The sequence below is a fragment of the Acomys minous genome (assembly GCF_964271855.1).
Source record: "Acomys minous genome assembly, chromosome: 2".
Taxonomy (NCBI): Eukaryota; Metazoa; Chordata; class Mammalia; order Rodentia; family Muridae; genus Acomys; species Acomys minous.
The window spans coordinates 115,738,437-115,764,448 of record NC_140484.1 but is presented as its reverse complement, the minus strand read 5'-3'; the positions used below and the strand labels follow the sequence as shown (position 1 = coordinate 115,764,448).

General features: G+C 47.2%; 1 protein-coding gene and 1 pseudogene across 3 annotated transcripts; both read right to left on the bottom strand.

Annotated features, from left to right (window-relative positions):
• Nucleotides 1-1,808: 1,808 nt before the first annotated feature.
• Nucleotides 1,809-25,131, bottom strand: VPS33B (VPS33B late endosome and lysosome associated). 2 transcript variants are annotated; one of them, XM_084772438.1, is made up of 23 exons: nucleotides 24,695-25,131; nucleotides 19,256-19,336; nucleotides 18,874-18,935; nucleotides 17,362-17,411; nucleotides 16,980-17,047; nucleotides 13,269-13,314; nucleotides 10,743-10,837; nucleotides 9,850-9,954; nucleotides 9,362-9,458; nucleotides 9,088-9,165; nucleotides 8,835-8,908; nucleotides 8,351-8,437; nucleotides 8,108-8,198; nucleotides 7,810-7,884; nucleotides 7,538-7,602; nucleotides 7,387-7,441; nucleotides 6,269-6,315; nucleotides 5,337-5,469; nucleotides 4,264-4,337; nucleotides 3,019-3,120; nucleotides 2,765-2,840; nucleotides 2,534-2,650; nucleotides 1,809-2,178 (listed from the first exon to the last, which is right to left on the bottom strand). In XM_084772438.1, exons 1-23 carry the CDS (start codon nucleotides 24,788-24,790, stop codon nucleotides 2,099-2,101), a joined length of 1,854 nt encoding a protein of 617 aa, XP_084628564.1. In that variant the 5' UTR covers nucleotides 24,791-25,131; the 3' UTR covers nucleotides 1,809-2,098. The 2 variants fall into 2 exon arrangements, with proteins under 2 accessions (XP_084628564.1, XP_084628565.1); XM_084772439.1 differs by lacking the exons at nucleotides 18,874-18,935; nucleotides 19,256-19,336; nucleotides 24,695-25,131 and having other exon boundaries at nucleotides 13,253-13,314.
• LOC311592265 (HIG1 domain family member 1A, mitochondrial-like) lies at nucleotides 19,347-20,475 on the bottom strand (annotated as a pseudogene). Its single transcript has one exon. The product of its transcript is annotated as an HIG1 domain family member 1A, mitochondrial-like (transcript).
• Nucleotides 25,132-26,012: the final 881 nt, after the last annotated feature.

Here is a 26,012-nt window from a genome sequence, read left to right as displayed (position 1 = left end):
TCTACCTTCTTTGAAATGGTTTGTATAAGTGTAATTAGTGAAAACTCCCTTTCCCAAGAGGCTGTATTTAAGCCAGGCATGTTGTGGCACCTGTAATTCCAGCACTCAGAAGGCAGAGGCAGGAGGATCTCTGAATTGGAGGCCAGCCTGGTCTACAGAGCAAGTCCAGGACAGCCAAGGCTACACAGAAGAAACCCTGTATCAGAGAAACCAGAGAGAGGAGGAGGAGGGAGGGAGGGAGGGAGGGAGGGAGACAGACAGACTGCTGTCTTTTCACCGAGCTTTGCTCGGAGTACCCTTGTTCAGCAGTGGTGGTTAGTAATGTGCTTTTAAACCACTTGGCTCCATCTGTAGGTCCAAAACAAACACTAAGTCTGACTTATATAGAATTATAACTGAAACTATCACGGTTTTCTATATTGGCCAACTGTACAATCTATAAGAATCTTATTATTTGCTTTTTTTTTAATAATAAAATTTAGGTTTATTACATTTATTTGTGTATAGATGGGGGTGGTAGTGTATGGAGACCAGAGGGCAGCTTACAGGATGCAGTTCTCACTACCTGAGTCTAGGCTCTGGTTTCTAGGGCAGCAGTCCTCAAAGTGTGGGTCGTGACTCCTTTGGGGGTAATGGCCCTTTCACAGGGATGGGATAGCAGGTATCCTGCATATCAGATATTTGATTCATAACAGTAGTAAAATTACAGTTATGAAGTAGCAATGAAAAAAATTTTATGGTTGGGGATCAGAACATGAGGAACCGAATTATAGGGTTGCAGCATTAGGAAGGTGGAGAAGCACTAAATTTAGGTTCTCAAGGCACCTGTAATTAGTGAAAGATCCATCTCCCTCGGCCATCATGCAGGACTGAACATGGTGGCCCACACCTTTGATCTCAGCACTCAAGGAAGCAGAGGCAGGTAGATCTCTGAGTTAAAGGCCAGCCTGGTAAAGAGAGATTCTAGGCCAGCCAGGGTTAGATAGGCCTTGTGTCCAACAAATAGGAAAAAGAAAAAGAAAAAAAAAACCCACCACCTTATTTTACCTCTCTAAAACCATATTGTTGAGGTCTTTTTGTTTTTTGTTTTTGAGACAGGGTTTCTCTGTGTAGCCCTGGCTATCCTCAAGCTCGCTCTGTAGACCAGGCTGGCCTTGAACTCACAGAGATTTACCTGCTGAGTGCTCAAAGATGTGTACCACCACTGCCTGGCTAGAACCTTTATTTTTTTTTAATTTTTGTTTTTGTTTTTTGAGACAGAGTTTCTCTCTGTGTGTCCCTGGATGTCCTGGACTCATTTTGTAGACCAGGCTGGCCTTAAACTCATAGAGATCCTCCTGCCTCTGCCTCCCGAGCGCTGGGATTAAAGGAGTGCGCCCCCACAGCAGCATTAGTCACCTAAAGATGAGGCGGCCCAACTGTCTACCAATGGATGAATGGATGACAAGGACGCTCACTATACATGGAATAGTCTTCAACATTAGGACGTCCTAGCACGTGTTACAGCATGGCTGAGCCTGAGAATACCAGTGGGCAAGCAGCATATAGGTCTGCTCACACACAGGAGTTAAACTCACAGAAGCAGGAAGCAGAATGTTAGTTGCCAGGGACTGTGGAGATGGGAAATGAGTTGTTATTTATGGGTCTAACATTGAATCCACCCTCCTTCTTTTACACTTGAGGGTGCATTAGTGCAAAGCAGGCTAGTGACTTTTACTAGGAAAAACTGGAGCAGGTCCAGAGCGATCAATCAGAGTCCAGGCTACAAAGCTTATGAGGCCCCACTGTGTAAAAAGGAGATTGTGTGCTGCATTTGAGAACAGAGGCTTTATTTACAATACTATTCAAATGGGATTTAGCAAGGGTTACCTCTCCCCTCATACCTTAGAGCATGAACAATAGATACTTCATAAACAAAAGAGGAGCATCCTAGTGGACAGGACATGAATGCTCTCCAAATGTTCTCCAAAGCCCCAAAGTCCCCAGCTCTGAATAGCATAGCTGGGGAGGTAGGGGGTTCTAGCAGGCGGATGTCAAACACCAGCATCCCACTGGGGGTCCACAATCAGGAATGACTTCAACACTGGCCAGGAAAACTTCAGGCTTTCACCTCACTCATGGCTTCCATGAGGCGAGCACTGTTTGTAACGGCTGTTGTCAGGAAAATGAATCTGTACCCTAAGAGTCAAGAGAAGCAGAAGTGACTAAACAGGCCTCACATCCCAGCAGACCAAGCCCACCAGTCAGTCCCACAGTGCCCCAGGATCAGAACGCAGGGTTACACATCTGGACAACAGAGTAAGACCCTGTCCCCAACAAGTGGGGAGAAAACTAGAAAAGTAGAAATATCACTAACAGTCTCTTGGGTACTGCGATGTATGGGACCTGGGAGGCCTGCGCTCCCCACCTCCTGCCGTGGCAGTCACAGCAAGGGTGCACCATGGTGCCTCAGCCAGAAGGAAAGTCTTCCTGCGCAGGGCCTGCTGTCTCCCAGAACCCATGAGGCTCAGCTCTCGCCTTTTTGTTCTCTTACCTTTCTCTCTGCCCAGGAAGCGCAGGGCTGATATCTCCGAGAATGTGCAGCCCCCCAAGAACACCACCAAGATGAGGCGCAGCGACTCACTGGAAGCCTTGTCTTCCTTGGCCATGTCTGTGAGGATCAGAGCAGACTCCCAGCATCACTCACACGCTGCCCCAGGGTCATGTGTCCAGCCCACTCCTCCCTGACACCCTACGGCACTAGCACCGCCACCATGCCACACACCTGTGAACGCAAACTCACTGCAGTTTAGCAGCCGCACCACTTCATCAAGGCCCTGCCAGCTGCGCCGCTCCAGCACCTAGGGAGGCATGAAGACTGGTGTCAAGTCTTCTGACACTAAGTTAGGAAAGGAAGGAAGAGCAGCGAGACACAGGCTCTTGCTAGTTACTTGGGAAGTGGAGACTGAGATGGGCCAAGGACCCAGAAGAAGCGTAAGGAGTGCAGGAGGAAGAGAAGCAGAAGGGAGTCTTCCGCACCTGCTCAATGACTCGGCAGCTCAGGGGCACATAGGCGCCACTGAAGACATAAGCCATGTCTCGGGGCACTTTCAGGTCATATTCCCCATCCACGCGTGGGATCTAGAGAGCAAAGATCCTACATTAGACAGGTGATAGCCCAGCACTTTAACCTTGTAAAAGTCTTACAAAAATAGCACACCCTGAGCAACAGTTCACACTTTAACTAGTGAGAGCCAGCAAAGGTCCTGACAAGAAGTCCATAACCAAGACGATCATTGGATTAAACACCTGCCTCTTCTCTGCAGGGTTCCTCTGCTCCCTGGGAAGGTGCTGGAGGGGCTCTTCTCTCTAGCCCCTTCCCAGGGAGCCTGGAACCCATATTTCTCAGTGTTCTTTGGCACTGACAAGTGCTGTTACATGTTAATCAAACAGTGGTTCTTTATGTTTTGTCTCATTATTAAGTTAAGCTCACGCTGCAAAGTTCCCTTCATAGAAATGCAATGACATGGGGCTCTTGCAGAGGACCTGAGTTCAACTCCCAGCACCTACAGAACAACCCACAACTGCAGTTCCAGAAAATCTAACTTTCTTCTGGCTGCCTCATGCACTGGGCTGACATTTAGCACACACATGAATGCAAGGAAACACTTATCACATAAGGTAATATTGTTAAATGGGAGGACAGAAAACAGGAAGATGGCTCAATGGGTAAAGTTACTTGCTACACAAGTCTGAGTTCAATTCGTCAGAACCCATGAGCACAAGTGATTTGACCCCAGTGCCCTATGGGAAATTAGGAGGCAGAGACAGGAGAACCCCTAGAAGCTAGTGTGCAAGCTAGACTGGCCTATACAGAGGAAAAACAACTAAGCCTTCATCTCCAACAAGGCGGAAGGTAAGGACTGACACCTGAAGTTTGCTCTGACTTCTATATGTGTGCTATAGCATTCACACACATGCATTCATGCATGTACACACACACTGTACATACACAAGAAAGAAATGCAATGGCATACAGGTTAACATGGATCAAAGTACACTATAAAGAAACAAACAGCTAGGGCAGTGGTGGTGCACACCTGTAATCCCAGCACTCAGGGAGGCAGAGGCAGGCAGATCTCTGTGAGTTCGAGGCCAGCCTGGTCTACAAAGTGAGTTCCAGGACAGCCAGGGCTACACAGGGAAACCCTGTCTCAAAAAAACCAAAGGGAGAAAAAAAGAAACAAACAAACAGTGTTTCCCATCCAACCTTGATCTACATACCAAGTTCAGCTTTTTGCTGATGGCACGAAAATTGCTCCTCTTGGCCAGAGAACTGAAGGCATCAGTGATTTTTCCTAGGGAAGAAATCTATGCTGGGTTCCATCTAAGACCCACAGATCCACAGCGCCATGTAGGGTGGGAAAGAACAATACACCTACAGCCAGTCCTGCCTTTCTCATCACTGAAATCAGTCCACTCAGGGCAGCTACAAGGTGACCTTAATTTCTACGGTAGGCATCAGCTTTAGAATAAAACCAGCCAGATATACTGAGGGACGAGCCACTTAATTGCTCTAAGCTCTACCCAGATCTAGCCAATGGACAGGACATTCTCCACAGTTGAGTGGAGAGTGGGGGACTGACTTTCACACAAACTCTGGTGCCCCATATTTGACCACGTCTGCTTGATGGGGAGGCCTGGCGGCACTCAGAGGAAGGATAGCAGGCTACCAAGAAGAGACTTGATACCCTATGAGCATATACAGGGGGAGGAGGTCCCCCTCAGTCACAGACATAGGGGAGAGGAGTAGGGGGAAAGTGGGAGGGAGGGAGGAAGGGGAGGATACAAGGGAGGGGATAACAATTGAGATGTAATATGAATAAATTAATAAAATATATTTAAAAAAATATTTCAAAATGAAAAAAAAAATCTGCCAGTAAATTTGATAATAATTAGAAAAATCATTTGAAGAGATTTTCTTTCTTTTTTTACTAACGCAAGTCAAGGAAATGTATCATCTCTGATACAAAATGACAATTTTGAAAGTTTGTAAGCTAAATTTTTATGCAGGGCAATAATTACTTAATAAATTAAAATTATGCTACCAAAAAAATTGCTCTAAGCTTCCGTTTCCTTAGAAGAAACACAAGGGGAAGAATCCCTTCCTCTTGGAGGATTAGGGGAGAACTCAGGTCCAAGGTCAGCTCGTGCTGAGTCTGCAGTCCGTGGAACCTGCTTCGACTAGCAGAAGAAGCCATCGCAGTGACACTAACCTCCCGATCCTCTCTGTCGCAGAGGGCTCTCCCTACTGTCATGAAAGGGACAGTTCCCAGGGGTGGGAGATGGAGACTCACCTGCAGCTTTGTCAGTCACCAGCTTGCTCACTTTATTCTCTACTGCTGTGAGGGTGTCCCCCGGAGCCTGCTCTGTTAGAAGCCCAGCTCGCCGCAGATTGGAGAAGGTTAGCAGGTGCTCAGACCCATAGCTCTAAAGGAATTTCCAAGTCAGTTATTTACTGAGTTTCTACCCAACAACCGCACTGTCAATGACACAGACGGGAGGGGAGGAATGCGTAGCTGTACTCTGCAGTGTTTATTCAAAGAGCTCACACGTGTGACAGTATCAAAGAGCCATAAAAAGTAGCAGAAACTACTTAGAATGGAAGAATGGGGTTGGTTAGATGACTCAGCAGCCAAAGGTGCCAAACCTGATGACCGGAGTTTGATCCCCAAGGACCCAAAAATGGTGGAAGAAGAAAACCATCTCCTGTTTTTCTCTAACCTCCACAGGCATGTACTCCAGAACATGCAGGGACACACACACACACACACACACACACACACACAGAATCAGTAAGCACAGTTTTGAAATTTTTCTTTAGATTTTATGTTAATGGGTATTTTGCCTGAATGTGTATGTATCAAGTGTATGCCTAGTGTGCTCTGAGAGGCAAAAAAAAGTTGTTGAATTTCCTGAAACTGGAGTTACGAATGGTTGTGAATCAATGTTTGAATGAGTAGATGAATATAGGAAGAAAATAAAAGGATTTTAAAAAACATTTTATTTATTTATTTTATGTATGAGTGCTCTATCTGCATGTACATCTGCAGGCCAGAAGAGGGCATCAGATCCTATTAAAGATGGTTGTGAGCCACCATGTGGTTGTAGGGACTTGAACTCAGAACCTCTGGAAGAGCAGATGGTGCTCTTAAACGCTGAGCCATCTCTCCAGACCAATAAGTGTAATTTTTAAATGGAAAAAAGGAATGTATCTTTCCTGCCTTACCTGCAGATACTGTGTTTTCAGGGATCGGTAATCCTTGGGGATCAAACCTAAGAGTAAGGGAAACAAGGAAGGGATGTGAGGGAAAAAGGCCAGCTGAGGACCCCAGAGGGGTACAGCCAACCAACCATAACCCGAGAGAAGAACGGTTACCCTTGCATAGGACACAGCTGACTCCGAACGCACTGCTTAATTTAATGTGCTGACTGAGAGATAAAGCCCAGGTGTCCTGCTCTAAGGACGGGCCGTGAGCCACTGGGACTAAGGAAGGCACACTCAACAATCATAATCTCAAACCCATCGAGAGAATCTCAAAGATGTGACAGGAGAAGACAGGTCTTCCTGTGCATTCCAGCTAAGTGATGGGAACTGATTTACAGGCCCTGGGAAGCAGAAGGAGTGAAGAACTCCAGAGGTCTCGAATGTGTAAGAAGCTGGGCTCCCGAATACAAGGAAGGGGATGCAGAAGCACAGAATGTGTCTCTAGGTAGAGAGCAGCACGGTTCATCATCTACTGAAAGCGTCAACAGTAAAAGCATGTTGCCATGAAAGTGAGGAATTGGGGCTTTATGCAGTGCTTATGAAACAAACAAACAAACCGCTTTGTCTCAGTCCTCCAGTCTGCTTTTTATCAGGAAGCCTTACTGAAGAGAGGTCAAACTGAATGAGAAGAGAAATGCCACTGCACACCTAGGGGATGACGGGCACCATGGAGTACACTGAAGGCGGTCCTGTTTCCAGTTACACAACAAGCTCCCTGAGACCTGCTGATGACCCACCTCACTCATTTTAAAGGAGAAAGAATCCAGTAAATGACAAAAAATAAAGTAATAAAAATAAAAATCCTAGCTGGTTGTGCTGGCACACGCCTGTAATCCCAGCACTCGGGAGGCAGAGACAGGCGGATCTCTGAGTTCGAAGCCAGCCTGGTCTACAAAGTGAGTCCAGGACAGTCAAGGCTACACAGAGAAATGCTGTCTCAAAAAATAAAAAAATTAAAAATAAATAAATAAATAAAAATCCTGTTTGTTGAGGTTTGCCTTTTAAATCCATTAATTCTTTTATCCCAGGGCATATGTATTTCTCAATCTGGCATTCTTGGCTTGGTCTTCAGGGCTCACCATTCTCAGTGATGGACAAAAGGCACATGAGGCGAAGGCTTTCTATAGGTGACACCTGCATAGGAAGGTAGGGTCAGGGAAGACTGACGCCTCAGGACTCTGCCTTGGCAGCCCCACCTCCAGCCCCACAGCCGCCCACACATGTGCTCACCTGCCGGTCTATGTGCTCTTCAATGTAGCTGGTGCTCTCCCGGATGTTGAAGCCCTCCAGCAGTGCTGTGAGAGACCAGAGAACAGCGTTACTGGAGATCAGCTTAGCTGGTATGTGTCTGTCTCCCTCTTTCTCCATCCTTGGGTGAAACTAAGGGACCCCCAGCATTCCACATGGGCAGCAACCTCAGTTGAGAGGGTAGAAAGCATCTTTTTCGGGGGCTGGGAGCCAGGGGGAACAAGAGGAAGAGTTGGTGAGGCTCCCGCAGTTACCATGCTCCGTCTTGATTAGCTCCTGGAAGTCCTGCTTCGTTTTCTTCTTCATGATTGATTCACAGGCCCCGATATCTGCAGAAGGGACAAACCCCTGACTTTCCTGGCTCTAGGATAATCCTTAATGGCCAGAACAAGAACCTCATAAAGGAAAATCCATCAGCACCTTTTCCTGCCTTAAATCAGATGAGACTGTCTGCCAAGAGAACAACGTCTCCTCTTGGAAGAAAGCCATGGCACAGCAGCACTCCCCCGGAGGGCACGCAGTCCCCTTCCCTCACGCCCAGCCAGCACCTACGGAGACTCAGAAGGCGGTGCTCCTGTTTCAGTCCCTTGAGCTCTTGGGACACGAAGTTCTTCATCTGCTTTATGTCCATGCCTCTCCTGCGCTGTGGAGATGTCCCCATAGGTCAGCACCCCATAGGAAGCTTCCACTCTCCCTCAGCTGCTCCCCATCCCCGAGCAGGCACAGGAGGCCTATCATAGCGTTGGAAAGGGAACACTGAGGAAACCAACAGAGGCACAGGCCTTGGAGCCTTACATCATACTGAGCCTGCAAATTCCGGGCCTTCTGGCTCAAGAAGCCAAAGACATTGGAGAAATGCTCGTTCCGGATCTCACTGAACACCTGCGGGCAGAGGTGAGGAAGCACTTACTATGTCAGGTCTGTGACAGCCCCTGCCTGCCTCATGAGCAGAGTGACAGTACAGCAAATGGTACGCTAGCCAGAGAATGAGCAGACAGAGCTGCTATCAGAAGGGGTGTCGGGCGCAGCCACTGCGCTCTGGACCCAGTCCTTTCCGCTATTTATTGATTTTTGGATTTTGAGACAGAGTCTTATATAGCTGAGGCTGGCCGTAAACTCTTGATCCATCTTCCAAAAGATAAAATTACAGGTGGGAGCCATCATCCTGGTTTGGGTCTGATCCTAATTGACGGGGGTAAACCTCCCAGGAACGTGGCCTCCCCCGAGCCTCTTGTAGCAGTGGTCCTGAGTAAACCCTCGGATACACCCACACCCTCACCTTGTCCTCAGCATTGAGTAGCACCTTCAGGCTCTTGTCAGAGGATGTGACTTCTGGGCCGAAGTCGACACTCCCTTTGAAGGCAGAGGAGGCAGCTGTCAGGATCCACAAAGGCCTTCTCCCTCTCATCCCTTAACTCTGCTAAAGGTCTCCCAGTGTCACCAGGCTTCCCCCAAGTACTGCCCTACAACAGGAGTCACCAGAGGATGGGTCATTTCCCCTTTGCCAAGATGCAGAGGATCATGGCACTTACCACACTTGATTCGGAAGGTGTCATCCACCAAGCCCTCGTAAACTACTTGGGAGCAAAGTGCTGTCACAAAGTCCATGTCTGAAACCAAGACCACAACCATGAAGGCTCCCAAGACCCCGCATTCTATATCAACTCAAGAACTTCCTACCTGTGCCACTGTTCACACCAACATACGAGTCACAGGCCTAACTGTAGGACCCCACCCCTGCCTGCACATTTGCCCTATTCCTTCCTTCTAGGACCCAAAGACAAGGGAGTGCCGGGCAATGTTTACCTCTGTCCAGGAGAAAGATGTGTCCAATCTCTGGCCTTCGACCTTTGGTTTCACTGTCTTCTTCCTCCTCCAGTTTCCTCCACAGATCGTATGACATCTACCGGAGCCCAAGGCCACCTCAGTTTTGTGTCCAGGTCCTCTTGAAGCCCTATTCTTAGAGGCCTACCCCTTCTGTGGCATAGCCTGCCTTATCCTCCAGAAAGGAGCTAACTGTGAGGAATACGGGCCTGTTCTATTCCCATTTGCTTCTATCCTCTCATACCAGAGAGGAAAATGTTCCCCTGCCCCAAAGAGAAAAACTTCAGAATGTGGTCTAGACGCTCTCACTTATCTGTTTGCCACACAGATCTTGCTCTCTAGGGAACCATCCTGGGACATAAAAGCACAGGAAAGAATATCCTTTTTGTCACAGATGCCCAGGGATAATCTTTTGGGTAAAGAGAGAGAAAAACACGCCTTAAGGACAGGATCTCTGCTCGCATTCTTACCTTGGCACACCTGCCAATGCCATAGCAGTTAGGAAAGGGTCCATAGAGAGTGCTGAGAAGGTGCAAGGCCTGAGCTACAGTGTTGATCCAGCGCTGATCACCTTCCTGCAGCGAGCACATGGGCCACAAAGAACTATGTCAACCCATCAGTGCAGAATGGCTAGCCCTAGACCCTGGGATGGGGTGGCAGTGTCTGCGGAATGCTGGAGAGGTTTATTTTACAGACTCTGTGATGGCTGACCCTGACGTCAGCCTGATGGAGCGGAAGCACTGAGGAGAGCAGCAGAGCTATGTTCTGGTACACCTGCGAGGGTGTTTCCAGAAAGGACTACAACTGATCTGCCCTGCAGCTGATCAGACCACCCATGACCAAGTCCCCAGGCAGAACAAGCCTGCCAGGCATTCTCTCTCTCTTTTCCTGGCCATCATGAGTTGTTTTGCTGTGCCCTCTCAGACATGCCTGATTGGAACCCCTGAAACCATGAGTTACAATAATAAATCTTTCTTCTCTTAGGAGGGCATGGTGGTGCACGCCTTTAATCCCAACACTTAGGAGATAGAGGCAATCCGATCTCTGTGAGTTTGAGGACAACCTGGTCTACAGAGTTCCAGGATAGCCAGGGTTAAACAGAGAAACCCTGTCTCAAAAAACCAAAACTCAAACAAAGAAAACCCAAAAAACAAAAACAAAAAGAGCTTTCTCAGGTGTTGGACCACAGCAATAGCTGCCTAAGAGCCCTAATCAAAGTTTTGTCCAAAACAACCTGTAGCCTTCAACTATAAAATCAATGTCACTTATGATAAATTATATGTTGGGAAAAAGTGTCAATATTTCTAGTCCACTGGACCCAATACATATCTCTTGATACCAAGACTCAAGGGGCCAGCATTACCAGGAAGTAATCCCTGAAGAATTCTGGCAGTTCCATGCTCAGCAGATCCACATCGAGAGGCAGCAGAGAAAAGGCCCATTCATCACAGCTCACATCTGTAAGGACAGAGAACATCAGCCTTCAGGCACAAGGTACTTGGCTCCATGCTAAATGAAGGTCTGCCACAGTCATGCAACAAATACTTGAGTGCCCGCTATATGCCAGTGATCACATTTAGCTCTGGAGACTCCGTAAGAAACAGCGTGTCTTCAAGGAGCATCTAATACCACCGTGGAAGGAGATGAGTACACAGTGGCCCACAGTGCAATGTGGAAAGTGGTGGTTTAGAACAAGTGCTGAGCCAACACTCATTCACGATTCAACAGGTCAAACTGAAATTCATCTCCACACAGGGCTGTGTTAAGCACTGTGGAGACAGAGGTGAAGGCCGTGGGCTCCCCTAGTCGTCTGGAACTTATCATCCTGTGGTGGGCAGATACAGCAGACAACTTATGACACAGGACTTATTGTAGCCCTGGGCCTGTGACGCAGAGTACGTGCTCTGTATGCACGAGCCCGTTTGTTTCCATCACAAAACAAATAAGGAAACTATGAGCACAAAGATGACAGGGATTAACCACAGCTATGAGGGAAAGAATGTCTTCCGGCCTGGCCTAGGCTGTGGAGTGAGTGCAAAGGCAGCCTAGGTAACTCAGTGAGACTCTGACTCAATATAAGAAAGTAAAAGCAACTGGGCATGGTGGTGCACACCCTGTATCGCAGCACTTGGAAGGCGGAGGTAGACAGATTTCTGTGAGTTCAGGCCAGCTAGTGAGACATAGATACCCTTGCTTCCAAAAAATAGTAAATAAACAGGAAGTTAAAAAAAATCCATATAATAGCTCAGTGGTAGCGCCCTTGTCTAGCATGTCCAAGGTGCTTTATATAATACCCAGGACTTCAAATAACTAAATAAAGCTATGCCTGATGCCATAGGCCTATTAGACCAGCTACCCAGGAAAATAGGGGTAATATTACCCCTGTAAAGCAGGCAAGCATAGGAGATAGTTTAGCCTCAGACTCTATTTGGTTTTGCTTATTACAGCCCCCCCCCTTGTAATAATGCACTTGGCAGCCTAGCTCCTTGGCTTGCATGTACTATGCATACACACTCCTCTCCTAACAATGTATGGAGCAACCTCAGGAGCCCCACACTTACACCTGCACTGGACTACACCTTCTCTCATCGCTGAACAATATTAGAGGTTTCTCCATCCCTAGTAACAATCAAATTTAGACAGTTTTTATTCAAGTGTATTCCCAATATATTAGGTACAAAGAACAGAAAGGTTGATGTGGCCTGAACTGTATCCTCAAGTGAGCTCTTAGGAAGCCTGCCCTCTTTACCATCTTATGCCTGTGAATGATTTGGCATGCATATGATTAAAATTAGACAAATTGTGGGAAGAGATATGGGCAGTAGAAAAAGTAAATACATGATCTACTATATCAATCAAAATGGAGAATAACCCCAACTGTGGCTCTCAATAACCAGCCCTTCCTTTCTTTCTTTTTTTTTTTTTAAAGTTTTTTCGAGACAGGGTTTCTCTGTGTAGCCCTGCCTGTCCTGGACTCACTTTGTAGACCAGGCTGGGTCTACAAGTCTTGAGTGCTGGGCTGAAAGGCATGGGCCACCACACCCGGCCATGCCCTTCCTTCCTTTAGACCCCATAAAAAGAGATCACAAGGCAGGCATGGTAGTGCACACCTTTAATCCCAGCATTCCAAAGCAGAGGCAGGAGGACCTCTGTGAATCTGAGGCCATGGTTATACACGGTGAGTTCTAGAACAGCCAGGACTATAGAGAGAGACCCTGTCTCAGAGAGAAAGCGATTGATCACTCGCCTGGGACCTTGAGTACTCTTATTCCTGTAGCTGGCTGACAATCTTGATGTGTATTAACACTAAACCTCAAATTAAGTTATCGTGCTTATTTTGCAGATATGTGTCAGCTCTTATTTTTAATCCTTTGGATAAGAGGCCAAGAAAGGCTGGGACTCCCCGCCCAGACCCAGGCCACCAGTAACACCTGAGCTACAAAAGGAGACAGCAGTGACAGGCAGGCAAGCTTAGAACCTGAGTAAGGCTTGAGTGGGGAAACTTCTCAGGGAAGAGGGCAAGCTAAGCAGGAGGAAAAGCAAGCACAAAGCCTGGTGATTAGACGGTAACAAGTTAAGGAAAGGAGAGGCATGCGATGAGGCTGGCGGGAGAGGAAGGAGTCACACTGTGGGAGACATGGCAGCCCATGCTGAGGAGTCTGGGGCCACCTGTCTGTGGGAAGCTGAGAGGCAGCAGCTGGGCAGCCTGTCCTCTAGCCCCAGCCCCCCTGCTGTCCTCATCTGGGTCCTCCTCCCAATCTCATCCCCAGGGACTGCTCAATAGAGCACCAGGGGTGAGCCCCAGAGGAGGAGCTGGGAAGTGGGAAACAGGAGATTGTTCTTTCTTCATATGTTCTCTGTCCCTTCACTCACATTCGGTTCCTCTCACCTCCATAGATTCCCTCTTCCTCAAGCACCATCTCACATGCATAAAACTGAAAGAGAAAAGCCAATTAGCTGATTGGAAAAAAATGATTAGTAACAACTTGATTCTGTCCGTTCCTTGTCTTTTCTGATGCAGATGTCACGGTAATCCTGACTGTCAACCTGACTGGATTGAAAGACTTCCAAAGATTGGTAAAGCACTGTGCCAGGTGAACCTGTGAGGGTATTTCCTGAGATGGCTAGGTCGTGACCTAAATACACCAACCATGTGGTGCAACTGCAGAGGCCATGGGTGGCTCGGGATACACTCTCTTGTTTTGGCTTGTTCTTTTGTTTTCTGAGACAGGGTTTCTCTGTGCAGCTGTTCTGGAACTCACTCTATAGGCTAGGCTGGCCTCAAACTCAGAGCTCTGCCTCTGCCTTACTACACCCAGCCAAGGGATATGTTCTTGAGGTGGACTGTGGGACCCTGGTCACTTCCTGTCTGTTTCTTGGCTGCTATGAGGTAAACAAACAGCTTTAAAGCAATGGGCATAGAGCTAGTGTGGTGGCGCACGCCTTTAATTCCAGCACCACAGAGGCAGAGGCAGACGGATCTCTGTGAGTTCCAGGTCAGCCAGCACTATATGTCAAAACCACAACCACAACCACAACAACCACCTACAGCCCTAGCCAGCTATGGACTAAAACCTCTAAAATTCCACAGCAAAGTAAATCTTTCTTCTTTTAAATTTTCTCATGAGTTTATCTGCCACAACGAGGAAAAGTTTGAACAGGTAGTAGAGATCAAATCCAGGCCCCAGTGCAAAGTGGCGGCGCCCATCTGTAACCCCAGCACTCAGGAGGCTGGGGTGGGAGGATTGGGTGCTCAGGGCGGATTGTGCTGAACAGTTCTAAGCCATCCTAGACTAGTTAGTGACATTCTGTCTCACAAACAAACGGGACCAGTGAGACGGCTCAGTGGGCAAATGTGCTTGCTGCCAAGACGGACAACCTAAGTTTGATCCCTCGGACCAATGTGGTAGAAGGAGAGAAATGACTCCCAAAAGTTGGGCTCTGAACTCCACTTGAGCACCATGGCATTTGCTACCGTCTTGTGCATGAGTGACATACGAACAATAAGTAGATTTTAAAAACACCTGTGGCCACCAGGCAGCGATGACACCCAGCACTCAGGAGGCAGAGGCAGGCTGGTCTTTGAGTTGAGGCCAGCCTGGTCTACAGATCGAGTTCCAGGACAGTCAAGGCTACACAGAGAAATCCTGTCTCAAAAATCCAGAAGGAAAAAAAAAAACCCCACAAAACAACCAAACAAACCACAAGCTAGGAAAGCACTCCACCACGAGGCTACGCCCTGGGCCCTATTCTTCCCGCCTCTTTGGAGTTCCTCTACAGTCTGAATAAGGTTCAGGACATCCTCCAAGAGCTCAGTGTTGAATTGAACTCCTCTGTGAGATATTAAAAGAGTGCCAAGTTAATCTAATTATGATGTCCGGAGGAAAGTCTTTAGAATTCACCACGTTTGAGTAGGTTATCAGCCAGCGTGGAGGCTCCATGATTGAATATTGGTGGCTTTACAAAAGAAGGCAGGGTTGAGGACACAGCCTTGTGCTCTCTGTCTTTCTCCACAGGACGGCTTGCATCAGCCCAGGGCTCTGCAGGCAAGACAGCCATCGCCATCCATGCGCCTTCAATCCTGAGCCTACAGAGCACAGACTTAAGTGGTACACTGCAGTCTCATGGACTTCATGCCAGTGCCAGAAATAACCTGAGGCAGTCAATGGGTGAGGATATTAGTCTCAGAATCCATGAAACAGGACACCCAAACTAATCAACCGACAGTGGGACACTACAACCACCTTGCCCCAAATTTCATCAGTTTTATTTATGTATTATGCTTTTTCATTTCCCTTAAAACTAGGAAAACTTTATAAAGGAGTAGGCATTTAGCAGTCTTTTGAGGGAAGAGCTGTGCAGGAATACCTAGGAAGAATGGCATGCAAGAAATCAGAGGAGCAGAGAGGAGGCAGAGCAGGAAGTTCTGTTTAAGACACACTGACATGTTGAGATCCAGCCCCTGATGTGTGTGTGTGTGTACACATATATATATACACACATATGCACATATGTATATGCACACATATCAGTGTGTGTGTGTGTGTGTGTGTGTGTGTGTGTGTGTGTGTGTAATTTAAATGGTTTGAGATGGGCATGATCAGAGAAGCCTGCAATCTCAGCATTCCAGAGTTGGGAACAGGAATCATAAATTGAAGGCAAGCCTGGGATACACAGTAAGATCCTATTTCAAATATGACAAGCAGCCAGGTGGCGGTGATACACGCCTTTAATCCCAGGACTCAGGAGGCAGGCAGATCTCAGAGTTCAAGGTGAGCCTGGTCTACAGAGTGAGTTCCAGAACAACCAGGGCTACACAGAGAAACCCTGTCTTGAAAAACCAAATACAACAAATACAACAAATACAACAAGCTATATTCAAGAAAAAAAAATACAAGAGAAGTCAGTGATGTAGTGCACACCTGAAATCTCAGCACTTGGAAGAGGTAGAAGGGTCAGGGGCCCAAGGCCATCAGCTACACAAAACAGTTCAAGGACAGCTTGAGTTACATAGACTCATGTCTCAAAGAAAATGGTGAGTGTGTGTGTGTGTGTGTGTGTGTGTGTGTGTGTGTGTGTGTGTGTGTGTGTATTTTTCATGAAGAGAGTGAAGGACAAGAGTCCAGGAGAAAGCAAAACAAATGTGGTACAGAAGACAGAAGAAGGGAGAAAATATTGAGAGGGAACACCTATGGGGACAGGAGCAGGAGAAAACAGTGCCATGCACCATTACTACTCAGGGATATGTGTTGACAGGGACTCGCAACTAGAGCCCTTTCCAAAATAGACAGCTATTCCAACTATTTTAGACTGTGGTGATTGCTTAGGATACCTAAGACCTTAATTAGACCCCTAGAGACCTTAATTAGACCCCTAAAACCCCACACCATAAAAACTCCAAGCCCCATAAAAAGAGAGAAATAACAAAGAAATCTATATGGAAGTCACTAGTCCACAATTCACAAATTCCACAACCTTTGATAAGAGACCCTTTATTTAGTAGCCACAGATATGTACTGAAAAGACAGCATGCCTCTGGCTGTTCATCCCAGGCCCGAGACATAGCAGTTTCCTCTGAGACAGAAACTCAGTCTCCTAGGGAAGCTCATTAATACAGCAAGTAAACAACTCACAACAGCTTTGAGAAGTCCCAGAAACTGGCCAGATTCACTAGGTCCCTCTCTGCCAAGAGTCTATCAGTAATAAAGACTACTCGGGGTCAATCTCAGTCAAGCCCAGCTCCACGGAAGAAACAAACCACCCAAGCCACCTGAAAAGGGCACTCGCCTTGAGCTGCCTGCAGATTGTGCAGTACACCCCAGGTTTTTAGCTTTTGTGACTGTCACCCATGCTAGGGGTAGGCTTTGGTGATGCAGCCGTTTTTTAGTCCTTTCTGCTTCTGTAAGTATGCCCTACCGTATGCCTGTAAATAACTCCAATAAAACTCATTGGTTTGCCAAGTTGGACTCTGATGCAGCCATACCTCGGTCTGTCATCAGCTCTCTGTCTGAGGTAAGTAGATGGTTGTCCACATAAGTGTATCCCAACAAGTCCTCCTCCCGGCTCATCCCATATCCCCCCTTTTAGAATCCAAACTCACCTTCTGAGGACTTAAGATGATTTTATATTTTCTAATTCGGCCAGCTAGTTTGTCAGCATTGACAAGATCTATAGAGAGAGGAGTGCAGCCCGGCAACCCGTGGGCCATTTGTTAGACAAGAGACAAAGAAGCAGAACTTTTCTCCCCTTCCTGATGCCATCCCATCCACCACCACCCCCAACCTCCACCAAGATGCTATGTAGCACAGGCTAGCCTCAAACCTGGATTCTTTCTGCCTTGGCCTCCCAAGGACAGGATTTACAAACAGAACCCTACTGTGCCCAGCAGGTCTTTTCTTATCACAGGGTCCTTATGGCCAAGGCCCTTCCACCTTGGCCACCCTTTCCCTGCTTAGCTCCACACAGTACCATGGCTCACTCACTGGCAATGTAGCGCATATTCTTGATGCGGGGTCTGACCAAGAAGCACAACCTATGGATGAGAAAGGGAAAGTTAGGAAAAATCATGAGGGTGGCAGGACCTAAGAAGAAATTAAAACAAGCAAGTCTTTAGTCATTTGCCCTTCTTGACCAGGCCTACAGATCTCTGAACTACCTGGGACACCACAGAAGACATTTCCAATACAACAGATACAATATGATGATGACTGCCTTTGTTGGCTCTAAGGTGGGTCCAGGAGTTACTGTTCTTAGATAATTGATGGGCCAATGGGACAAAATTATATATGTGCATATATGTGTATAATATTATATATTCAAATTAATAAATAAATTTACAAATTATATATTTTTTATTTTTTTACAAATTATATTTATACATATAATCAATCAAGTACTAAAAATAATAAGAGCTGGGATATGGTATGTATGCATCCACGTATCTAGAAGTTTTTCCCATAAGGAAAGGTATACACTACTCAAGTTTGGGAAACATTTAAAACAAATCAAAGGGCTGGGATATGGTGTAATGATAGAGCGTTTGCTCAATGTCCTGGTTTGATCTTCAGCACAACAGACTATGACTGCATGACACATGAACAGGAAAATACAAAATGCCCTGGAAATCTCGAGAAGAAAATCAACCCGGTCTGGAAGGGAGCTTCAAAGAAGAGTGGGGCTGAGCTCAAGACCTGGTGCTTTTTCTAGGAGTGAAGGGCAGGAGAGGATGTTAAGCCGACTGACTGGAGCGCTACAAAGGGCAAAGGCGCTCTCTGCAACGTGTGTGGAAGCACATGTCCCCAGAGGCCTGAAAGAACATATGAAGAACAAGGCTATAGCAGTAGCATCAAGGCCTAGATAATTTGAGGCTTTTCCTTTAAGGATTTACAGACTTATTTGTATGTCTGTACACACGCGCCACAGTGTGTGTGGAGGTCAGAGGACAACTTGTGGGAGTTGGTTCTCTTCTTCTACTATGTGGGTAACACTCAGGTTCTGTCAGCCTGACCCTAGAGGTTCGTTTTGGTTTTTTTGTTTTTCTTGTTATTTATTTATCTAGCCACTTATTTATCTGTTTACTATTATTGTGCACATGTGGGTGCAGATACACGTGTCCAAGGAAGAGGACAATTCTGGAAGTAGGTTCTCTCCTTGCACCTTTCCATGGCTTCCAAGACTGAACTCGGGTTGCTGGGCTTGCCCGGCACGAGCCATCTCCAGCTACCCCTGGGGTGGCTGATGGGAGCATAACAATGTTCAGACAAGGAATAACTGCAGTTGTGGATGACATGGAGTAGAGAGAAGAAAGGGCAGAGCGGGGGAAACTGCAGAGAAAAGCAGACCAGCAATCAAGAGCGGGATTCTGTGAACACTCGGGGATGTGGGCCACGTCACGGGCGCTGTGGTTGCAGGTCTCAGGCAAGGACAAAGTAAGGCAATTCTTCCCCCAGGGACCTCCTCCAGCTGGGAGGCCACAGACTCCCCCAAACACTCACTGTTCATTGGCGCTGAGAACCGGCTTGCTCTCCACCTTGTACAGCTTGTCCACTTCATGTTGCTACAGAGAGAATCCAACATGACAATGGGGAAGATTGGAGCAGCCCAATGCATGACGCAAAGGCAGCGAGCACTGAAGGGTGAATTCTGAAGTCAATCTGCTACTGATAACCACGTCACTAAAACTTCCTTACTTACTGTCAACGCAAAAACCAAAAGTAAAACATAACCCAAACACGTCATCATCCCCTGCGCGTCTGCCTTAGGTGAGCTGACTGTGTTTACCCTGTCAAGGGCACCACTCTGCAGGAATTGGCTATGCTTATCAAGAAGAAAAGACATAGGAGTTGCCCTGAGAAAAGATGAGAAAAAAGCTTGTACCTTCAGGATGGAGACATTAGCAATTCGATCCAGAGGACTCATGAGATCTGCCTCTATGAACAAATCTTTTTTTCCAGGAAGCTGAAGGAGAGAAAGCATGGTTGATCACTCATAGGCCACACAGGCTCCCCTCAGCTGGGAACTTGTCTAGGCACTCACTGAACAAGAACTTGGTCTTGAGGTGAAAGGACATTAGACACCTAGCTAAGACTGTCTGTACTCACCAGCAACACTGCTATGATTGTTGTTGTCTAAACCCATGTTGTTTATTATAGACACAAACATGGACGCTCAATGCGAGACGCCTGTCTACAGCCAGCACTTCCCGGGCCTGGGCAGCAGCACTTCTTCTCAGGCTCAGGCTTGGCCCAGAACTCTTGAGACATGAATAGCCCATACCAAGAGTCACGGCTCCCCCAACAAAGCCCTGGGCTGCCACACGCATGTGGATCAAGAGAATGGACATCTTCGTATTCCCTGCTCTTCAGTTTGTAACACCCACATGTGAGAATTACTGCAAACCCCGCCATTCCAATGGGGACACTGTGTCTCTTTAGCCTTCCGAGTAAACTTAGACCCCTGACCTTCATCATATGAAGAAAGAGAAAGGTCTGTGTTGGTTGACATTGTGATTTCTTAGAGAGTCTTTGGGGACCTGTCGCGCCTTCCAGTCCTGCTGGGTTCTCATATTTTGTATATAAAGAAATATTCCAAGCCAGGCGCGGTAGCACATGCCTTTAATCCTAGCACGCATGGAAAGCACAGGCAGGCTGAGCACTGTGGGTCTGAGGCCAGCCTGGTCTACAAAGTGAGTCCAGGACAGCCAAGGCAGAAAAATTCTGCCTCAAAAAACATAACTTTCCACGTTCTCAGCTTGACTCCCGGTCCCTCAGTTGTGTTTGGTCACTGGTCTCTTCTCCACTGCCTCTTCTACTCTGCCTCACAACAGTTTCTCATCCTAAGGAAGACAAACTCAACAAAAGCCCACCCTGCATCAACTAAGTGATAAATATCTTTTCCAGTGGTATTTTCCTTTTAGCTACAAAAATGACACACTTAGTGCACAACTTTGAAAATCAAGGCAGGGTTGGTTAGGTGTGTGACTCGGGGATACAGCATGTGTGCTGCAAGCATGGGGCCCCAATTTCAGTCACCATCCCTGCAAGAAGAAAGAGAAAGCCCCCGGCAGTATCCACCCATCCCCTTCCCCTACCCGTCCTCACGATACCCACCACGGCGTTCCAGCACCACATTCTGGAAGCTGCTCGCTTGTTTGTACAAGAGAAGGAGGGTGATAAAGGTAAGCCATCGGAAGGTCCCTTCCAACTAGGCTTTGACATGTGGTTGAGAGTTATGAGTGATGTTCGGGGGACAATTTAGCAAGGGGAGGGCTGAACACGCAAGTCAGCTGAAGTGACACATACAGTGCTAGACGGCAGCAGTCCTCAGCTGGAGACATCTGGCAGTGACGGGGCACATTTTGTGTTGTCCGGAACAGGGCGAAGGGCATTATTGGCATCTAACGCATAGATGTTTGGATGCTAAGGCACCCAGCCTGCATAGGACAGACGCTACGACATGGAATTACTACACCCAGCATGTCTGTAGTATCAAGAATTAATAATCCTGATGCAAAAGAAATGGTGGGAAATAGGTTTGAAACAGTTGTCTAGAACTGGGCATCAGGGCTCCAACGCCAATGGGTAGGGAGTTTGCACTCGATCCTTGAAGGAAGAAAAGACAGAAAGCTTTTGTATATTAAAGCACAGATCAGCCAGAAATTTTAGATGGTTTGGCAACTATGGATAATATAAATTGAAGAGATGAGAAACCGCAGGTGGAAAAGACCAAGCAGCAAAGCATGTAGCAGTAATAACGTGCTTCAGGCTGGGGGTAGTGGGAACAAAATAGGTTAAGACAAACATGAGATGTTGTTGTGCATGTGTGTGCCATAGAATGTGTAGTGTAGAGGTCAAGGGACAACACTGTGGAGTGGGATCTAGGAATCACACTCAGGGCAGGAGGCTTGCACACGCAAAAGTGCCTTTACCTACTGAGTGATTTCACTGCCCTACAGGCCATAGTTTTCATGCTTGAAGGGCATCAGCAGTGCTAACACTGCACATGCTGGCATGATCGGATTTAGTGTATTTTCTGGAGGTTTTCTGGGAGTGGGGGTTAGAACAGGGCTTCTCTACATAGCCTTGGCTGTCCTGGACTCACTTTGTAGACCAGGCTGGCCTCAAGCTCACAGAGATCCACCTGCCTCTGCCTCCCTGAGTGCTAGGATTACAGGTGTGTGTCACTGTGTCCAGCTGGCTAAGTGTTATTTATTAAAGTCATGTATGAGGAGGTATCCACAGGACTCATCAGCCCAGGCAAACACAAGGTCAAATAGTGTATCAATCCTGACTAGAATATTCACCAAAAAAACATAAATCAGGGCTAAGGAATACAGCTCAGTGATGAAGTGTCTGCAGTGTAAGTGTGAAGATTGGAGTTCGGTGCCCAGCAACCGTACACATGTCAGGTGGGAGTGTTGGGCCACTTGCAATCCCAGCACTCTGTAGGCAGAGGAAGGCTCCTCCCTAGAGCGAGCTGCCTAGCTGGACTAGGCTGCATCAGCACGTTCTAGGTTCAACTGAGAAAACCTGCCTCAATGAGTAAGGTGATTAGAAAGACTAGCAATGCTGCTGGGCAGTGGTGGCGCACACCTTTAATCCCAGCACTGGGGTGGCAGAGCAGGCTGTGAGTTCGAGGCCAGCCTGGTCTACAGAGTGGGCTTCAGGACAGCCAGGGCTAAAACAGAGAAACCCTGTCTCAAACAAACAAACAAAACAAAACAAAAACAAAAAAGGCTACCAATGTCAACATTGGGCCTCCCCATACACGGGTACATGTGTATGCACCTATACACGTGCAAACACGCATGCATATATGCCACATGCACATACAAAAAGAAAACAATAAAAAATTAGTATGGGGAGGGTATTATTGTCCAGAGATTCCCTCTGACCTTGAGTTGCCCTGTGGAGCCTCTTCTGCCACACCAGTCCACTAATGAAGTTCTATCCTCACTAATAAGGCTCTCCCCTACTCTTAGGCACGTAACTTTTCCACTCTTCACATACTTGCTGAAACCCTTTCATGTACAAATTTTTATGCTAACACTGTGGGACATACAAAGGAGAAATAACATATGGTCTTGCATCCCCTGAGGTTCTCCCACATTCCAAGTTTCATCCCTTCCCTCTTCTCTCTTTTTTCTTCTCTCTGTCTCCCTCTAACCCCTCTCCAGTGCTAGGACTGAACTCAGGGTTCCAAAGGAGAGGAACATCCACAGCTCCTCACTGCTAACACCTCAACTTTACTTAAGCTCCAAATCAATCAACTTCCTCCACTTAGCCTCTTCCTCTAGATGTGTGTGTGTGTGTGTGTGTGTGTGTGTGTGTGTGTGTGTGTGTGTAAGTGTACTCACATGCACTTTGTGTCTACACATGCTACACGTGTATGTAGCAGGATATTTGATCACATTGTGAACCCCAATATTGTGTACTGGAAAAACCTGTTTCTAGTTGTGGTGGGGCTCAGTCCTAACACACACCGTTTTGGTTGTAAGCCTAGCCTTTAATGGCTGAGCCATCTCTCCAGCCCTAGTACATACCTTTTATCTAAGAGCTTTCAGTAAACAGGATTAGGTGAAGTTAACCCTAGGTCAAGAAGCAGAGCAAGTAACCAGCTGACAGGAAATGAACATAGGCAAAAAAAAAAAAAAAAACAGAGAGTGAGAGGAAGTCCGGGGGAACAGATAGAGAGACTCATAGGAAGTAGAAAGGACACAGTGTTGAAGGATATTTTAGACAGCATGGAGAAGGGTTTTTTCCTTCTGGGATGTTGGCTGAGTAGAAAGGTCAGCTGAGTGCTTTCTCTGCCTCTGAGCTAACAAGCCTTCATCTCGAATCTGGCTCCTGAGTCTTTATCTGTAAAACGTTTGAGATTTCTGTATTTTTAAGCAACACTTATATGTGTGTTTTTAATTTTTGCTTAATGTTTGACTCAACAAATGCTCATTAACCACATGCCAGCCATGTGCCTGACTCCAAGCTAAGTACTCGATGTTGGGTATATAGTGCAGAGCAGATGCTATTCCTATACCTGGGAACCTTCCAAGCTAATGGGGAACACGAACAATAAGCAAATCACTACAATTATAGTAGCAACACTATTTTCCTAATAACACAGATTAAAAGGCCAAATAAACTTTGCTCTTTCCTCAACATTTACAACTGACCAATGTCTTTGAACGTCCTTTCACTGTAACTTATATCACAAGTCACGTGTGCTGGCAAATTCCTGTAATGCCAGCACTTGGTAGGCTGAGTCAGAGGTGCTGCCAGAGGACGACACGGAACACATAGTAAGAGGCAAAGAAACAAAACCAGCCATAAAGCTCCACCACTTTCTCTCATTTCTACTGCTACTAATTTTTTTGTGTGTGGGCTTTTATCAATTCCATTTAACCAGTAGTCTGCTAACTGGCCTTATGTCGTCCATTTGTTCCACTTAACAAATCACTATTGCAAATATCAAATATTGCTTCACACTACAAATGGGTGTGTAGGGTCTTCAAGCTGGTGTGTAAATTTCTCCCCCCCCCCCTCTCTGTCCTGTCTGTCCTAGGACTCACTCTGTAGACTAGGCTGGCCCCAAACTCAAAGATCTGTCTGCCTCTGCCTGTGAATGAATGAATGAATGAATGAATGAACGAACTGGGATTAACGGTGGGCACAACCACCTCTGACTGCATAGCTTTCTTTTACATGGGGTGCAGTGGGTGGAAACTAGGACCTTGCATAGGCAACTGTCTAACCACTGAACTATATCCCCAAGCCCCACAATGTACCTTCCCATAGCTCTTTGCTCTACTCATGCTTAGTCCTTCCCTGCTAACTTAGCATCTAGCAGCCCTAGCTTGAATGGAGCATGCTCTTCCTACTCCACGGAAAATATGTTTATGTTCTTTTTTCAAACCCCAGATCCCAGGTAACTCTTAGATCACCTCAGCTGCTGCTGTTGTTTATAGGAACTTCTCAGGAAGTCTAGAATACACTTACCACCCAACGCCCTAGGTGTCATTATTTTACGGGGCACCTACTGGAATGTAACTAGGGACCAAGATATTTCAACTATATTTCCATCTCCAGTGATGGCAGGCACAAGAGTGTCTTTGTCGTCTGCACAGAAGCCGACAATTTCGATTTATTCCCTGGCCAGGTCGCAAGCAGCTCTTACTACTCTTCGGTTTTTCCTGTCGAGTGCCCCATTTTGGACCTGCCACGGAAGCTCCAAGGAAAATACCAAGGGACTCGGCAAGGAAGAAGTCACATTGAGAGCCACGCTGTTGACGCAGGAAAGGCGCCAGGCGTGGCCGGCACTGACCTGCTCTAGTAGATAGATGAGCTGGTCTCGAGCCAGCCTCTTGAGCATAGAGAAGTCAGGAAGCTCAGGGGCGTCCAGCCGATGGGGGAAAGCCATGGGAGCGGTCACCTGGGCTACCGTGAGAGAGTAGCAGGATGGCCTCTGTTCTGAAAAGGCCTGCGACAGCCCAGGGTTAGGGCAGGCTGGTATCCCGCACCCCTGGGCTCTGGGTCCCAGGACCCCCGAGGGGCCCTCGCTCCTCTGCCGCGCTAGACGGATGAATGACCACCTCCGGGGCCAGGCGGCCGCAGCCTCGGGGGACTCTCCTTGTAGACCTGCAGCCGCTGGGCCCCGCCCGGGTCCACCCTGCCTGTCAGTAGGATTCCCAATAACATCCGCACACTCCGCAGCGTGCCGGAAGAACCCCGCCTCCAACTCCAACCCAGAGAAAAGCTACTTCCTAGATCTCCCGGACGTCCGGTTCACCGTGCCGGCACGTAGTGCACTGGAAGAGGACGGCGTCCGGAAAGGGACATTTAAGAACAGAAGGCACAGAGTTAAATTTTTTTACAACTTTCTTTTGTGTGAGTGTGAGGGAGAAAGTGTGTACGTGTGTGCGTGCGTGCCATGTGTGTACGGGTGGCTGCAGAAAGAGGGAACCTCACATCCTTGAAGCTGCGGTTCTGAGCCGCCAGGCATGAGTGCTTTGAGCCGAACTCCTGTCTTCCGGTGGAGCAACAAGTGCTCATAGCCGCTTAAGACCTCTCCGTCCCTATTAGTGACCAGAGGGTAGTTTTCCTTCGATAAAGGGATTATTTCTTGTTAACTTTTTATTCGTCAAACTCCAGATCCCAGAAAGAGATACATGTTAAGGGTACAACTGGGTTTCGACAAGTAGAAATTGGACCCTTCTTTTAAGTGTGCAAGCGCTGATTGCTGCAGTTTCGGGTGTTTATCTAGCCTCCAACTCTACAGTGCTTGGCTTCCTAGCAATGGAAGTTAGATGCGAGTTTGAGCCTTGTGAGAGGAATGTATGTGTTGGACTATGAAAGTTATGGTTTATCAGCTGTGACCCTTGGATATTGGAGTTTTGACTTGTTAATGGCCATTATGGGGAAAATGAATAAACTTGTAACACATTCATGCTTACAAAACAACTGAATAAATTAAAGAGGCAAAATACCGGGATGGAGAGATGGCTCAGCGGTTAAGAGCACTGACTGCTGCAGAGAAACCGGGTTCAAATCCCAGAACCCACATAGCAGCTCACAACAGTCTGTAACTCTGACACCCACAAGCATTCATGCAGGCAAAACACCAATGTGTATAAAGTAAGATG